Source organism: Staurois parvus, unplaced genomic scaffold (genome assembly GCF_062004578.1).
Source record: "Staurois parvus isolate SC_StPar_1 unplaced genomic scaffold, SC_StPar_1.0 ptg000394l, whole genome shotgun sequence".
Classification (NCBI taxonomy): domain Eukaryota; kingdom Metazoa; phylum Chordata; class Amphibia; order Anura; family Ranidae; genus Staurois; species Staurois parvus.
Window position 1 is genome coordinate 4,505,557 of NW_028318190.1, and position 16,427 is coordinate 4,521,983.

General features: G+C 46.2%; 1 protein-coding gene across 1 annotated transcript in view; it reads left to right on the forward strand.

The window, feature by feature from the left end:
• Nucleotides 1–2,799: 2,799 nt before the first annotated feature.
• The window catches only part of YTHDF2 (YTH N6-methyladenosine RNA binding protein F2), a 44,272-nt gene continuing 30,644 nt past the window's right edge, over nucleotides 2,800–16,427 (forward strand). Inside the window, exon 1 of the mRNA XM_089686272.1 lies at nucleotides 2,800–2,952. Coding sequence (XP_089542398.1) covers nucleotides 2,800–2,952 — 153 coding nt within the window. The remainder of the gene's footprint in view (nucleotides 2,953–16,427) is intronic.

Consider the following 16,427-nt stretch of genomic DNA (forward strand, 5'->3'; position numbering starts at 1 on the left):
TGTGTCCGCAGTCTCTGGTCATCTCCTGTAGTATATCCGCAGTCTCTGGTCATCTCCTGTACTGTGTCCACAGTCTCTGGTCATCTCTTGTACTGTGTCTGCAGTCTCTGGTCATCTCCTGTACTGTGTCCGCAGTCTCTGGTCATCTCCTGTACTTTGTCCACAGTCTCTGGTCATCTCTTGTACTGTGTCCGCAGTCTCTGGTCATCTCTTGTACTTTGTCCGCAGTCTCTGGTCATCTCCTGTACTATGTCCGCAGTCTCTGGTCATCTCCTGTACTTTGTCCACAGTCTCTGGTCATCACCTGTACTATGTCCGCAGTCTCTGGTCATCTCCTGTACTGTGTCTGCAGTCTCTGGTCATCTCCTGTAGTATATCCGCAGTCTCTGGTCATCTCCTGTACTTTGTCCACAGTCTCTGGTCATCCCCTGTACTGTGTCCGCAGTCTCTGGTCATCTCTTGTACTTTGTCCGCAGTCTCTGGTCATCCCCTGTACTGTGTCCGCAGTCTCTGGTCATCTCCTGTACTGTCTCCGCAGTCTCTGGTCATCCCCTGTACTGTGTCCGCAGTCTCTGATCATCTCCTGTACTGTGTCCGCAGTCTCTGGTCATCTCCTGTACTGTGTCCGCAGTCTCTGGTCATCTCCTGTACTGTGTTAACAGTCTCTGGTCATCTCCTGTACTGTGTCCGCAGTCTCTGGTCATCTCCTATACTGTGTCTGCAGTCCATTGGTTCAGAATATTCTTTTCTTGTTTTCCTCCTCTAAAATCTAGGTGCGTCTTATGGAGTGAAAAATATGGTTTAACCATTATAAATTGGACATTTTGATGTGTGTGGGGGTGATGTAAAGGGGGGCAGTGCTGTGTGTATGTGTGCGGGGGGTGATGTAAAGGGGTGCAGTGCTGTGGGGGCATGTGAAGGGAGGCAGTGCTGTGTGCGTGTATGTGCGGGGGGTGATGTAAAGGGGGGCAGTGCTGCGGGGGGGTGCTGTGTGTGTGTGTGGGGTGATGTAAAGGGGTGCAGTGCTGTGGGGGGATGTGAAGGGAGGCAGTGCTGTGTGCTTGTATGTGCGAGGGGTGATGTAAAGGGGGGCAGTGTTGGTGGGGGAGTACTGTGTGTGTGTGGGGTGATGTAAAGGGGGGCAGTGCTGTGGGAGGATGTGAAGGGAGGCAGTGCTATGTGCGTGTATGTGCGGGGGTTGAGGTAAAGGAGGGCAGTGCTGGGGGGGGGGAGTGCTGTGTGTGTGTGGGGTGATGTAAAGGGGGCAGTGCTGTGTGTGTGTGAGGGGGGTGATGTAAAGGGGGGCAGTGCAGGGGGGGGGAGTGCTGTGTGTGTGTGGGGTGATGTAAAGGGGGCAGTGCTGTGTGCGTATGTGTGGGGATTGATGTGAAGGGGGGCAGTTCTGTGTGTGTGCGGGGGGGAGATGTAAAGGGGAGCAGTTCTGTGTGTATGTGTGTGGGGAGTGAAGGGAGGAAGTTCTGTGTGGGGGGAGATGTAAAGGGGGCAGTTCTGTGTGAGTGGGGGGGTGATGTAAAGGAGGGCAGTGCTGTAGGGGGATGTGAAGGGGAGCAGTGCGGTGGGGGGTGATGTAAACACGGGCAGTGTTATGGGGGAATATATGTGAAGGGAGGCAGATGCAATGAGAAAAGTGCTGGGGGGGGTGTGAAAGGGAGCAGTGCTGTTCATATATGCACAGGTGTGGGAGTGCACGTACATCGCATGCATTCCCTTACCCATATGCACAGAAAACATGGTGCTGCACAGAAAACATGCAGGGGTACCATTAACTGTTAAACACACTGACATACATAGTGTAGTTTACATTACACGGAAGTCGCAAAAGCACCATTCGTTTTCCATGCAGACGCATTTTAAAAAAGGTGCCGTGCTGATAATTGTCCCCAGCATTGTGCCTGTTCCTTCTTGCCGGCGGCTGCCATTTTGCTGAAGCCCAGAACTCTTGAGCAGCAGTAAATCTTTTGGCTGTCAGCAGATCGGCCTCCACAAATTTGGCACATTGCCGATCAACAGAGAGCAACTGAGCATGTGCAGAACAGAGTAAGACAGTGCATTACTGGATTTTAAAAAGTATTGCTTATTTTTTAATATTTGACGTAGCTCTTTTGATAGCTACATCTTCAGGGGCCAGCCTGAAGCCATTGCGCGGGACTTCATTTTCTGGACTAACGTTCCACTTTAATTTCCAGGAAGGGAATCCCCTATCGTAGGTGGAGACACTGCCAACTTTATTAACAAACCCACTATTCCACTTAGTAAAGGTTCTGGTTCTTTTATTTTCCCACAGGCTTAGTGCAATATTCTATTTTGGAGAGGAGGAGGGTCATTTGCTGCCACCCCTCCCCCCCAAAAAAAGGCTACACTATACAACAAATGAATGCCTGGAGTTCACCCTTATGCTCTCTTGGACAACTTTAGTTCACTGTGAAGCTATAACTGACACCCTTATCTGCCTATAAACTCTGAACCAAGAGCTTTCCAGGTAACGAATAGCAGGACATCACAGGACGTGCGTCACCGCCTTGGCAGGTTACGTACGTAACGTCACTAAGTGCGGAAGGCGCGGGCCGTGCCTGGCGTGTTCTATCCCCCTCAAGTTCCTATATGTTTGGGCCAATCTCACAGCTCTGAGTCTATATTAATACGGCGATGGAACTGCTGCCGAGTTTGTTGCACGAGTAGTTCGCTGAGGAGAGAGCTGCATCCCCATTAGGTTGCTAACAGTGAGACTGTCCACTTGCGTTCGGCTGGTGTGTTGCTCTCCTTTTGCCCTTAGTAAACATGGCTGATCCGGCATCAAACATCGTCAATGTCGGCGCCGGCGAGTGCACGCTGCAGTCTCCGCCCTATTCCTGCTTTCAGGGCGCGCTGCTGCCGCATCTCCCGGATCTGTACCATATCGACGACATGTCTGCCAGTAGCCTGCTGGAGCCGGTAATGAGAGCTGGTGTGGTCTGTGGGCCTTCTCCTCCTTGTGTGTGTGTTCATGGCGCCTCCGTCCTCCTCTCTTCCTGGTGTATTGTATCTTCTCCACCCAACAGCTGTCATGGTTTCCGTGTTTGTCCTCCTTAGTGTCCATGTTGTGTCTCCCCCTGCCCATAACCTGAACTAAGTGTTCTTCCCTCCTCCCAGGTGATGTCTTTATGTCTCAGTGCTGGATATCCGATCTGTTTACTGGCGTCCTGTCCATCCATTGCCGCCTCGTCCAGCTTGGCTTCATTACTTTCCTAGTCCCTTCTTATTTCACAGGGAAGGAGTGGGTGTAAGGACAATGATTGTTATTGGGGGGGCTGGGGGTCATATGGCCTTGGCTTACTCCACCCAGACTAGTAACTAAGATTTAGATGGATGTAGGAGAGTTGGACAGGCCACACACCATCAAATCTAATCGTACAATCTCCTAGACATCTACCTAGTGCAAGGGCCTGTTTTGATGCAAATTGTTTGGACAGTTTAGGTAGGTCAGCAGTTACACATTGTTTTGGCAAAGCCACCAACTGTATGGGGAGCCTTAATGTGTGTCTAAACCTAAACCAAAAATGGAAAGTATTGCAGCCTACCAAGTCTTGGATGTGATACTGCATTTGTTTTCTTTTTAGACTTTCTTTTCACCTTTTTTTTATTTTCATCTGGTGATCCTACCAGTAACTTACATCCTGTCTTAGGCTGTCTTCCCTCTGGTGGAACAAAAGAGGCCTTTGGACAGCAGTATTGTTAGCACTGGCAAATGCAACTACATGCCCTCCAGATGATTTTACCCCCCCCGCTGACCAGGTCATTTTTTTGTGATAGTGTTACCTTAACTGACAATTGCACAGTCGTGCAATGCTGTACCCAAATGAAATTCATGCTCTATTTCATCACCTGTGCGCTTTTTTTTTTTTTTTTTCTTTGCGCTATAAACAAAAAAAGACTGACAATTTTGGGAAAAAAACTATTTTGACTTTTTGCTATAAAACATATATCCAGTTAAAAAAAAATTTAAAAATCAATTTTTAATAAATTTAGGCCAAAATGTTTTCTGTTATGTCTTTGCCAAAAAAAAATCCCAATATGTGTAAATGAATTGGTTTTAAGTGAAAGTTATAGCATCTACAAATGGTGACGTATGTAAACTGGAATTTTATTTTTTTTTTATACTAGTAGTGGTGCGATCGGCGACTTATAGCGGGACTGAGGCAGGCATTCTGACACTGGGTGGGAATTGATTAACTGCCACTCGCATCCCCAGTGACACTAATACAGTGATCAGTGCTGATGACACTGGGCAGGAAGGGGTTAACATCTGGGGCAATCAAAGGGTGTGTTTGTGTTTTCCAACATGTGCTGTGTGTGTTTTACTTGGGAAACATGCTGCTGGGCAGAGAAATTCACAGCAGCATGTTATTGCTGGCAGGAGAGAGCTGTGTTTACATGTCTTTGCTAAAAAAAAAAAAAAATTCTATGATATATACCGCCAATTGTAGACGCAATAACTTTCACGTAAACCAATTAAAATATACTTATTGGAATTTTTTTTTTTTTTTTAGCAAATTCCAATAAGTATATTTTAATTGGTTTACATGAAAGTTATTGCGTCTACATTTGGCGGTATATATCATAGAATTTTTTTTTTTATACTAGTAATGGTGGTGATCAGTGACTTATAGTGGTACTGTGGCGGGCATTCTAATACTGGGTGGCAACTAAGTGTCAATGATCTCTCCAGTGACACGAATATAGTGATCAGTCCTAATCACACTGGAAAGGAAGGAGTTGACATTTGGGGCAATCAAAGGGTTAACTGTTAGGGCATGTTTTTATTGTGTACTGTGTTGTGTTTTACTAAGCACACCTGCTACTTTCTATCTCTCTGCTGTGCAGAGAGCAGCTCATCCATGCTGACAGGAGAGAGATCTGTTTTACACACAGATCTCTCCCCTCTCAGCTTCACCGACAATCACCGAGTCCCGGTCAGGAATTGGTGATTGACATCCTCAGGAGCCAACAGCAGTGCTGCTAGGATGGTGCAAACCCCCTACCTGGAAATGCAAGATCCTGTATAGTTACGTGATTTTGCTCAGTGAAGCAACCCTACAATACATCTGCTATTGGGCGGCAGGCAACTGGATAAAGCAGTATTAGGCTCAATGCACACCAGCTTTATTTATTTTAATAGCTCCTTGAGGCTGTTCTCAGCACTTTATTTAGCTTCTGGAGCTGAAAAAAAGTCTTATCCTATGAGTCCATATACACTGTTGTAGGCTAGTAGTGCTTTTCAAGCTTCTAGAGTTTTTAGGAGCATTTTTTGGGCAGAAAAAAACGCTACTAAAATGCTTTTTACCTACATGCATAGTTAGTCTTACTGAAAAAGGAAAAAAGTCCATCCAGTTCAACAAACAAAAAAGTTACAATCCTATACCCACAATACTTCCAAAGGAAGGCAAAAGAAACCCAGCAAAGCATGATCCAATTTGCTCCTGCAGGGGAAAAAAATCCCTTCCTGATCCCCCAACAGGCAATCTGATACTTCCTGGATCAACTTTACCTATAAATGTTAGTATCCAGTTATATTCTGTGTATCTACGAAACAATCCAGGCCTTTTTTAAAGCAATCCACTGAGCTGGCCAGAACCAACTCTTGAGGGAGTCTCTTCCACACTTTCACAGCTCTCACTGTGAAGAAACCTTTCCGTGTTTGGAGATTAAATTTCTTTTCCTCCAGATGTAAAGAGTGCCCCCTTGTCGTCAGGGTGAATAACTCTACCCCGGGTTCACTATATGAACCACTGATGTATTTATACATGATCATATCCCCCCTTACTCTCCTCTTCTCAAGAGAATAAATTCAGTTCCTCTAATCTTTCCTCATAGCTGAGCTCCTCCATGCCTCGTATCAGTTTAGTTACCCTTCTCTGTACTTTCTCCAGTTCCCCAATGTTCTTTTTGTGTATTGGTGCCCAAAACTGAACTGCATGTTCCAGATGAGGTATTACTAATGATTTGTACAGGGGTAATATGATATCTCTCTCTGGAGTCTATACCTCTTTTAATACAAGGGAGGATTTTTTTTTTTGCTTTAGAAACCGCAGCTTGGCATTGCATGCCATTATTAAGCTTGTGATCTACCAGAACTCCCAGATCCTTCTCCACCATTGATTCCCCCAGTTGTACCCCCCCTAGTATGTATGATGCATGCATATTCTTAGCCCCCAAGTGCATAACCTTACATTTATCAACATAGTTGCCCAATTAAACAGTGCATTGAGGTTGGCTTGTAAGTTGGAGGCATCCTGTAAGGACATTATTCCACTGTACAGCTTGGTGTCATCTGCAAAGACTGAAATGCGATCTTTAATCCCAGACCCTATATCATTTATAAATATATTAAAAAGTAAGGGTCCCAACACTGAACCTTGGGGTACACCACTGACAACCCTAGACCATTCAGAGTATGAATCATTAACCACTACTCTTTGAATACGATCTTTTAGCCAGTTTTCTATCCATTTACATACAGATTTTCCAAGCCTGTAGACTTTACCTTATACATTAGTCATGTGTGGGGAACCGTGTCAAACGCTTTTGCAAAATCCGAGTATACCACGTCCACCACCACCCCTCTGTCCAAGGTTTTGCTCACCTCCTCATAAAAAGAAATCAGATTTGTTTGACAACTTCTGTCTTTCATGAATCCATGCTGTCTGTTGCTTAAAATATTTTTTTTCAGCAAGAACTCATCTATGTGGTCTTTTATTAAACTCTCCAATATCTTCCCAACTATAGAAGTTAAACTAACAGGTCTATAATTACTTGGTAAAGATTTTGACCCCTTTTTAAATATTGGCACCACATTGACCTTACGCCAATCCAGTAGTACTATGCCAGTCATTAAAGAGTCCCTAAAAATTAGAAACAATGGCTTTGAAATGACAGAGCTCAATTCTTTAAGGACCCGTGGGTGTATGCCATCCGGTCCAGGTGCTTTATTCACCTTTTATACTGTCTATTTCTGGATCATATCAATTGTGAGCCAATGTGGATCATCTGAAGCTGTGTCAATACCATGCCCATTATGGACAAGAGCTCCTCCATACTCCTTTGTATATACAGAGCTGAAGAAGGTATTTAATAAATTTGCCTTCTCTTTGTCCCCAGTCACCCACTCTAGATTATTTTGATAAGGGCCTACATGCTCGGACCTGACCTTTTTGCTATTAATATACTTGAATTTTTAGAGGTTTGTCCTGCTATCTTTTGCAATCTGTTCGTTTTCAAATTTTGCGGCCTTGATTTCCTTTTTACATATTCTGTTATATTCTTTGTAATGTTTAAATGATTGTATTCCTTCATTATATTTAAAAAAGGTATTGACAACCTAACATCTGGGTTTTCCTTTACTATCCCTTTCAATAATGGTAAACAGAACAAATAGGTTGAATCTCCCCTGCACAGACAGCAGTAGAAACTGACAGATGTTCTAATCCATCTCCACTTTATCCAAAACTAAAAAAGTTTTTCTTTTAGTTATATTTTAAACCTTAAAGCAAACATTTATCATATTGCAGCATACCACTTCTTAGATGTGATGGCTGCATTAGTTTCCTTTTTTTTTTCCTTTTTTCCTTTAGGCTTTCCTTCCTTTTTATTATTATTTGGTGATCTGGCCAGTAAGTCTGTTATTTTTCAAGAGAGCAAGCTCTCCAGCACATTTATCAGTTACAGGGATGAGACAAACCATTTAATACAATTATCCACTTTTGTGTAAAGCCTTTGTCCCAGAATGGAAAAAAAAAACTGTTGCTGTAACTGATTATAAAGTATTTGTTGGAGTTTGGCTTCAATTTGTTAGTTTAAATCTGCTAGTCCTTTTAACACTCCTCTCCCCAGACTGATTATATTGCTGTCTACTATGGTCCCTGTTCTTCATCCAGAGTGGGGGCATTCTAATACAGGAGGTGTTACTGGCCAGTTCACCAGGTATAAACAGAGTAAAGAAGACTAATGCAGCCACCACATCTAAGCATTGGTAGGCTGCAAAATATTAAATCCACTTTAATTGGAATTTACTAATACATTAAAAACTCCAGCTCACACTCTTTAAGTACAGAAGCTGCTGAAAACACTGTTTGGAATAAAGGTTTTACATAAATACAAACTGATCATTGTTGGCACCCCTGTCAGGGTTACATGGTTTCTCTCAGCGCTCTACCTAGCACTTGTCTGGACAACTTGGTCTGATCTACAGTATCTGAGATGGAAATTGCTCTTGCCATCAAATCCCTATGACTTTTCAAGACCCCAGGTCCAGATGGCTTCTCAAGCCTCAACTAAAAGAAATTTTCACTTGTTTCACGTTAATACATTGAAACAGGTCTCCCTTACTTGCTTTTGCCTCTATGCAGGCCCATATCACCATGATTACTAAGAGCTCTGAGGCCCAACAACCTCATATTTTCAGTGCAGTTTCTCTCCTGAACGTGGAACTACACTGTATCTGAGTATCACAAACCAAAAACTCTATTTAATTCATTTCTAATATTCAAAGCAAACTTGCCCATCCATCCATCTCTGTTTTTTGCCGAGAAAGCACTTTGAAAAACATTGTCTAGTATTTCAGACTGCAGCCATCTTGAGTAAGGGTAGATGATTCTTGTATCATTTACTTCCAGCAAGCCATCTGCCCTTAGCTCAGGCATGCAGGCAGCAGGGTGTGCTTATGAGAAAACCCCTCATCCCCCGGAAGGCTCCTGGAATGTAACTAAAACATTTAAAACAAGTAAATATGTTGTACTTTCTCTATTTACTAATTCTAACAGCATAAGGATTAAAAATAGTCAATGTTAATTTAGAGTGACGTTCTACTTTAACGTGGATCTGAAACTCCTGGGGAACATTCAGAGTACCCAGATCAACCAATACCTCTGCTCTTTGGTTCACAGTGATCTATTAGATTTCATTCCAGGATGCCTAGTAGAAGATTGTGTGTGCAAAGTGATCCATCTTTTACAACCGCACAGGGTCCCAGGCTTCCTCCTTTCTCCTGCTATATACAAAGCATTTGACTCCTTGTCATGGGACTACCTGCACTATGTCCTGTGTTGCTGGGGCTTTGGAGAGCCCTTATTTCCTGGATTTCTGCCTTATATTCCACCTATTCTGCTACGGTCAGATATGCTGGTTAGCACTCATCAATCCAGACAGAGGCTCCCACCAGGGATATCCTTTCTCAGTTCCTTTTCATACTGGCTTTAGAAACCCTAACAGAGAAAATCCCAATGTCACTGGAGTCCTTAACACCTGAGTGCACTATAAAGTGAACCTATTCACAGATGATGCCCTTTTGGTCCTTACAAACACTCTTATCTTCCTCCCAAACTTAAAACATCACTTTTTCCACAGTTTGCAGACTTATCCGGTTTCTGAGTAAATCCTGACAAATCTGCTGTGAACATGTCCATTCATATAAACTTGGTCTCCAACCTTTAATCCTGTTTTACCTTACTCCTGGGCGACCTCAACCTTAGATTGACGCTATCAGGTATGTTTCATTTGTATCGCCCGATGCCTGGGACATATGCCTGGCAGGTAGTTTTTTTTTAACATTTAGCCCTGCTGCGGACAAGCAGCAGAGCTCACCTGTCAGGTGGATGCATTCAGGCGGCAACGCTGCCGCCGTTTGCTTCTACACAGTCCCCTATAGTTCCAGCCTCCTCCGCTGCCCGTCCACAAACTGCCATCCTGCCCGCTGTCTCCTGGGCTCCGCGTGCCGATCTGTGGGCCGGGAACTGTTCAGGGAGTGCCAGTGGGTAGAGCGGAGAGCAGACATTCGCTCCCCCGCCCTTCTTGTCCGGACCCATAAGTGACGTTATGACATCACTTCCGGGTCCCCCTGAAAAAAATGTTTTGGGACCCCCACATATACGCACAAACATACAAGCACACACCAGTTACTTATCACCGAGCACGCCAGAATGAGAGCAATAATTCTAGCACCGGACCTCCTATGTAACACTAAAGTTTGTCACCATTTCACAAGGGTACACAAATTTAAGGTTTGATGTGTTGGATATCTATTTGTAATTTCGTCTTTTATAGTTTTACAAAAAAAAAAATGCCTAATTTATTGCTTTTTTTTTTTTTTTTCTTTTTGTGCCCTAAAATTAAGTGCATTTTTTTTTCTGACATTTGTGGTAATATCGTGACATAAAAAATTGGAACTACCATTATTTTGTTCTCTAGGGTTTTTGCTTTCAGAAAATATATAATATTTTGGGGGTTTTATGTAATCTTCAGGCCTAGAATGACTTTTTTAACTTGTGCAAAAAAAAAAAATTGCAGAAACGGCTCTGGCAGTGAAAGGGATAAAGGGTATGACTGACACTTTTTTGATTGAAAAGATACTTTTATTGCAGAAGCATCAAAAACAACATGTTACTTGTAATCGGGGTACATCTCACCCTGTACTGCGACGCAGCGCACCACATTGCAATACAGTTCCAAGCATACGATAAATACATTCAGAAATAAATACATTCGCTCAGCGGTATGATGCCTGACGTGATGTGCGCGGAGGATGAATCCCCCGGACCACCACGTCCTGCATGACGCCGCTTACCCCAAAAACTGTAGCATCCTAATACAATATACATTTCCTAGTCACTATGTCATGCAGAAAAACGATAAACTGAAAATCACGATTCACAATAGGCATCGGGTGTGCGGGGGGGGGAAGGGGAGGAAAGGGGGAAACACAGGCCCGAAGCTTTATTGAAAAGACAAAGACACGCAAGGGGGAGTAGGGGGAAGGGGGAAATCTTCAGACGTCCTCTTCCTCCTTAAAGTCCATCAAGGAATAGTCTCTGAGCAGACTGAGGATCAGTCTGCGGCAGTCCTCAATGGACATCCTCTCCCGCTGGTGGATGAGGCGCTTTCTGGCGCACCATAAAGCGTCCTTAAAACAGCACAGCACCCGCCAGGCGCCGTCAATGTCCTCCAGAGAAAAGGTTCCACAGAACAGTCCATTCAACACCCCGAAGTGAGTGATGGCTGTCTGTGGCACAAAGTCCTTGAGTTCAGGTTCCAGGGCCCCCAACAGGGCCTGAGCAAATGAGCACTCCCAGAAAACGTGGTAAGACGTTTCCTCATGGATGATGCAGAAGGGGCAGTGTCTGTATCTGCTCAGGTTCCTGGCATGCATAAATGTCCTGAGAGGCAACCCCCCTTGGATAGCCATCCATGCCAGGTCTTTGTGCCTGTTGGTAAGAATGTTGGAAGAAACATTCCTCCAGACCACCTTGCAGGTGTCTGAAGGCAGGCCTGGAACCGACTCCAAAATGTCGCTGGCTCGGATGAGCTTGTAGATCGTCTTTGGCTTCCACAAGTCAGGCTTGACTCCCTGCAGCCCTTGCTCCCTGATGAACTTGAAAGTGTCCAAGTAGTACCAAGGAGTGTCCCAGTTGTAGGGGATGGAACTATCCCAAGTGTCCCACCCCAGGGACCTCCAGAGAGGCAACAGGAAGAAGCGAGACATTGCGTTCCCGCCAGAGTCCATAGTCCGTCTTGGCAAAGTTCTGCGGATGCAGTTGCAAGCAAAGAACACCCTCAGCTGGGTGGCGATGTCGGGCACGCCCTTACCGCCCTTGAGGGGTTCCTTGAACATGACTGCCCGCTTCACTCTGTCCATCTTGGAGCCCCAGATGAAGTGAAACACCGCCCTGGTGATGGCCTTGCAGGTGTTGACCCGAGGGGGCCAGGCCTGGGCGAGGTACTGCAACACAGGGAGAATCTCGCTGCGGAGTACCAGTGTCTTCCCTTCGATGGTGAGGTCTCTGAGGCTCCAGAGTCCAAACTTTTGGCGCATCTTGGCCAGTCTCTCCTCCCAAGACTTCAGGGCTGCGCCCTCGGCACCAAACCAAACTCCCAAAATCTTCATGAAGTCTGTCTTGATGCCAAAGGGCATGGATGCAGAAGAAGGCAGGAACCACTTTCCGAAGAGCATGACTTCCGACTTCCCGCAGTTGACCTTTGCCCCCGAAGCTTGGCCGAAGTCCTCGCAGGTCTGGACGAGCAGGTCGATGGAGCGCTGGTTGGCACAGAACACCGTCACGTCGTCCATGTAGAGTGAGCACTTCACTTCCCGTCTGTCTGGTCCCGGTGCGGTGATTCCCCCGATCTCTGGATTCCGTCTGATGCATTCGGCGAAGAGCTCTATACAGCAAACAAAAAGCAGAGGTGAGAGAGGACAGCCTTGTCTGACCCCGGAGAGGACCGGGAAGGGGTCAGTCTTCCAGCCATTCACTTGCACGGAACTACAAATGTCATTATACATGATGTCAACATATGAACAAAACATTTCCCCGAGACCAAACCTGCGCAGGGCTCTGCACATAAACCCATGGGAGACACGGTCAAAGGCCTTTTCCTGATCAAGACTGACCAGGGCCGCGTGCACACGGCGGTCCTTGATGTATTGGACCGTGTCCCGGACAAGCGCTAGGCTGTCCGCAATCCTGCGGCCAGGAATGCCACAAGTCTGATCCGGGTTGATGATCTGTCCGATGACAGCCTTCAGCCTGTTCGCCATGACTTTGGCGAGGATCTTGTAGTCCACGTTCAGGAGAGAGATGGGACGCCAATTTTTCAAATCACATCTCTCCCCCTTACGCTTGTACAGGATCGTGATCATCCCCTCCCTCAACGAAGGAGGCATCTTGCCCTCCACCACCATCTCCTCGTACAGCTCGAGCAGGTCCGGGCCCACGAGGTCCCACAGCGCTACATAGAGCTCCGCTGGGAGACCGTCGCAGCCCGGGGTCCTGCCTTGCCTAAAGGATTTAGCGGCAGAGTGCAGTTCCTCCAACGTCAAGGGGGCGTTGGTGGCCGACAAACCTGCAGGATCAATAGCGTTAGAGATACCTGACAAGAACTTGTCGGCCGCTTCCGAGTTTGTTTCTTTGGGGGAGTAGAGGTCGGAGTAGTAGTCGCTGACCACTTCCATCACGGCCTCCTTCCCCTTCTGGAGCGTTCCAGTCTTGTCGCGCAGTTCCGACAGGGGTGTGTGTCCTGAGTGGAGTTTCCTGAAAAAGAAAGAGTTACACTTCTCACCTTTCTCGAGATGCTCCACCTTGGCACGGAAGACAATGTGCCTGGATTCTTCCTCAAAGTGCTTTTTCAAGCACTTCTTGGTGTCCTCCAGGTCTTGCCTCACGTCCCAGCCACAGTGATGAAGGTCCTGCAGGGACTGCAGCTGACGCTGCAGCCTCCTGAGTTCCTTCCTTCTGGCACACACTTGCTGGCGTCCCCTGGCCTGAAAGAAGCTGCGCAGCTTGACTTTCACGAACTCCCACCAGTCGCTTACCTTAGGAAAGAAAGACTTCTCCTCTCGCCAGGCACCGTAGGTTTCCCTGAGCTCCTCTAGCAGTTCCTCATCGTCCAGCAGGGTGCAATTCAGCTTCCAGGAGCCTGGGCCCGGGGCAAAGCCCTCTCCCAGATCACCTTGAAAGTGAATGGCCCTGTGGTCAGAGAAAAAGCAGGGAACCATGGAGAACCCGCGGTGCCTGACTGCCCTGGAGGTGAGCACAAAGTCAATCCTGGAGCGCACAGATCCATCGGGCGGCTCCATGAGTAGTTCACGGAACCGCGCCCCACGGATCCCACTGCGTCTCGCAGGGAAGCCTCCGCAATAATCTCCCGGAGCAGCTTCGAGGTGGCGTCGAGTTTTGCGTACGTGCTGGAGCTGCGCCCATCCTCCTCTATCGGACAGTTAAAATCACCGCCGATTACTACTGTTCTCGTTGTGGCGAGTTGCGTCCGCAGGGTTTGGAAAAGTTCCAGCCGCGCGTTCTTTTCCGGGGGGGCGTACACGTAGATGAGCCTAACGGGCTCCCCCGCCCACGAACCGTCTATGACCAGAAGGCGGCCACAGACGAGCTCATGGACGGAGTCAACAGTGAAACATCCTCCCCTGACAAGAACCGCAACCCCTGCGGACTTGCAATCGCCACCCCCAGACCAGTAGGAGGGACCGTGGGTCCACTGGGAGGACAAATGAGTGTACCTCCTCAGAGGGGGAAGTGCGCACTCCTGAAGCATGTACACATCACTCTGCTGTGTGGAAAGAAAGGTCAGCACAGTCTGCCTTCTAGACACATCCTTGATGCTCCTCACATTACTTGCCTGAAGAGCACTCAATCAGTGCACATCACACTGCAAGGTCTCTCCCCTCCCTGCTTGTCCCCGGGTGTGGTCCTGGAGACCAGTCGGGGAGAGGAGGAGGAGATAAACAGGAGATAAACAATGTTAAAATGATTACACTTTAAGTTGCCATGAAACCTCTTTTTTGTTTTTAAAAGCCCCAGACATTCCTAAAATAACCTTAGATTTAAATTTTGGTTAAAATGTATTTTCTTTTTTTACCTGGACAAGACTGTCATGAGGAACAAGTAGATTGGGACCTTGATTTTGTCCCTGGACAAATAGTTTTTTATCAAATTTCCACACACCTGCTTTCTTTTTGCTGTAAACTGTTATACATTACTCAGCTCCTTAACAGTCGTGGAAATTTCTCCCCCCTTTTGGATTGGCCGTTTCAATGCCAGGAAACTGACTGTCTTACTGAAAGCCCTCCGCCAGCTTCAGAGGTGTGGACATCTTTGAAAAAGTACTTGTCCAAGGGACTAAATTGGTGTTCCAATCTACTTGTCCCTCATGACAATCTACTTGTCCTTATAGGGGAACAAAAAAAAAATTAACCAAAACCTTATTTAAATCGGAGGTGATATTGGCAATGTTTTAAAAACAAAAGGTGTTTTTATGGTGACAAACCTTTAATATTGCGTTGTTTATCTCTTCCTCCCCTCCCTGCCCGTCTCCAGCATCGCACTTGGGGACTAGCAGGGAGACCTTGTAGTGTAATGAGCACTGATTGGATGCTTGTCAGGAAAGGGGAGTGTTGGGCTTATCCTTTTTTATCCCTTTCGCTACCAGAGACCTTTTTGCACAAGAAAAAAAAAAAAAAAACTTTTTTAAGCCTGAAGATTGCACAAAACACCCAAACATGATATATTTTCTGAAATCGGAGACCCTAGAGAATAAAAGATTGGTAGTTCCAATTTTTATATCGCATGGTATTACCGCAAAGTTTTAGTAAAATATACAAGTTGCTTAATTTTAGGGCACCAAAAAAAAAAAAAACAATAAATTACCCAATTGTTTTTTAAAATATAAAAGATGAGGTTGCAACAAATATCCAACTTGTCAAACTTTACATTTGCATGCACTGGTGAAATGGCGACGAACTTCAGTACCCTATATTTCTATAGATGATGCGTTTAAAGCCCCTTCTAGGTCATAGTGTTACAGAGGAAGTCTGTTGCTAGAATTATTGCTCTCGTTCTGGCGTACACGGCGATGTGACGTGTGGATCGCAATCAACATTTTCATGCATAGGCTCCCCAGCGTGTGCTTTTACGTTTTGTACATGTATGTGGGGGCTTAATTTTTTGGGGGGGATGTCATGTGGTTGGGTGTAACTTAAATTTTGTACAGTTTAAAAAAAAAACTTTTTTTTTTTTTTCCTGCTTAATTTTGTTTTTCATCACGTAGGGGACAGTGTCCCCTATGTGATATTTGTTTGGTGACAGGTTCTCTTTGAGGCATCCAAGGTCTAAAAGACCCTGGATGTCTCCCTTCTCCTCCTCTGAATGTAATGCAGTGCACATCGCACTGCATTACATTCTTTCTCAGCCTCAATTGCCGGCAATCTCTCAACGGGGACCCAGAAGTAACATCACAAAGTCATTTCTGAGTCAGGACAAGAAGGGGAGTGGACATGTCCGCCTTTTTCCCTCTCCTCTAGCCGCCAGTGGTGAGCTGGTCCCGGGCCCGCAGATTGGCAAGTGGAGCCCGGGAGACAGTGGGGGGGGGGGGGGGAGAAGGCTAGTACTGTGTGGAAACATTTGGGTGGCAGCGCTGCCACCTGATAGGTGAGCCCTGCCGCGAGGCTGACGGTAAAAAAAAAAAAAGTATCTGCCCGGAACTACATGTCCCTCATGTCGGGCGATAGGAATTCAACATACCTGAGTTTAGAATCCTAACAAACAAGGTTCCTTGTTATCTCCGCGCTAGATCCTTTTACCTGGGTTTACAAACATCCCAGGATCTTTGCTCTACGTTTTTTTAAATTAAAATAACAAACGTATTCACCTGCTCTGTGCAGTGGTATTGCACAGAGTGGCCATGATCCTCTTCTCGTGATCCTGGCTCCTCACTCTTCTTTGTGTGTATGCCGCTGCAAATTGAGCTAGAATCGGGAGTGGGTACCTGTCAAAACCAGGTACCCGCTCTCCCCTCGACAACCAACACCCCCCCCCCCCCATAAAAAAAGGTGCATGATGTGGCAGTGGAGGGGGGCAGGAGGCAGGTAAGCG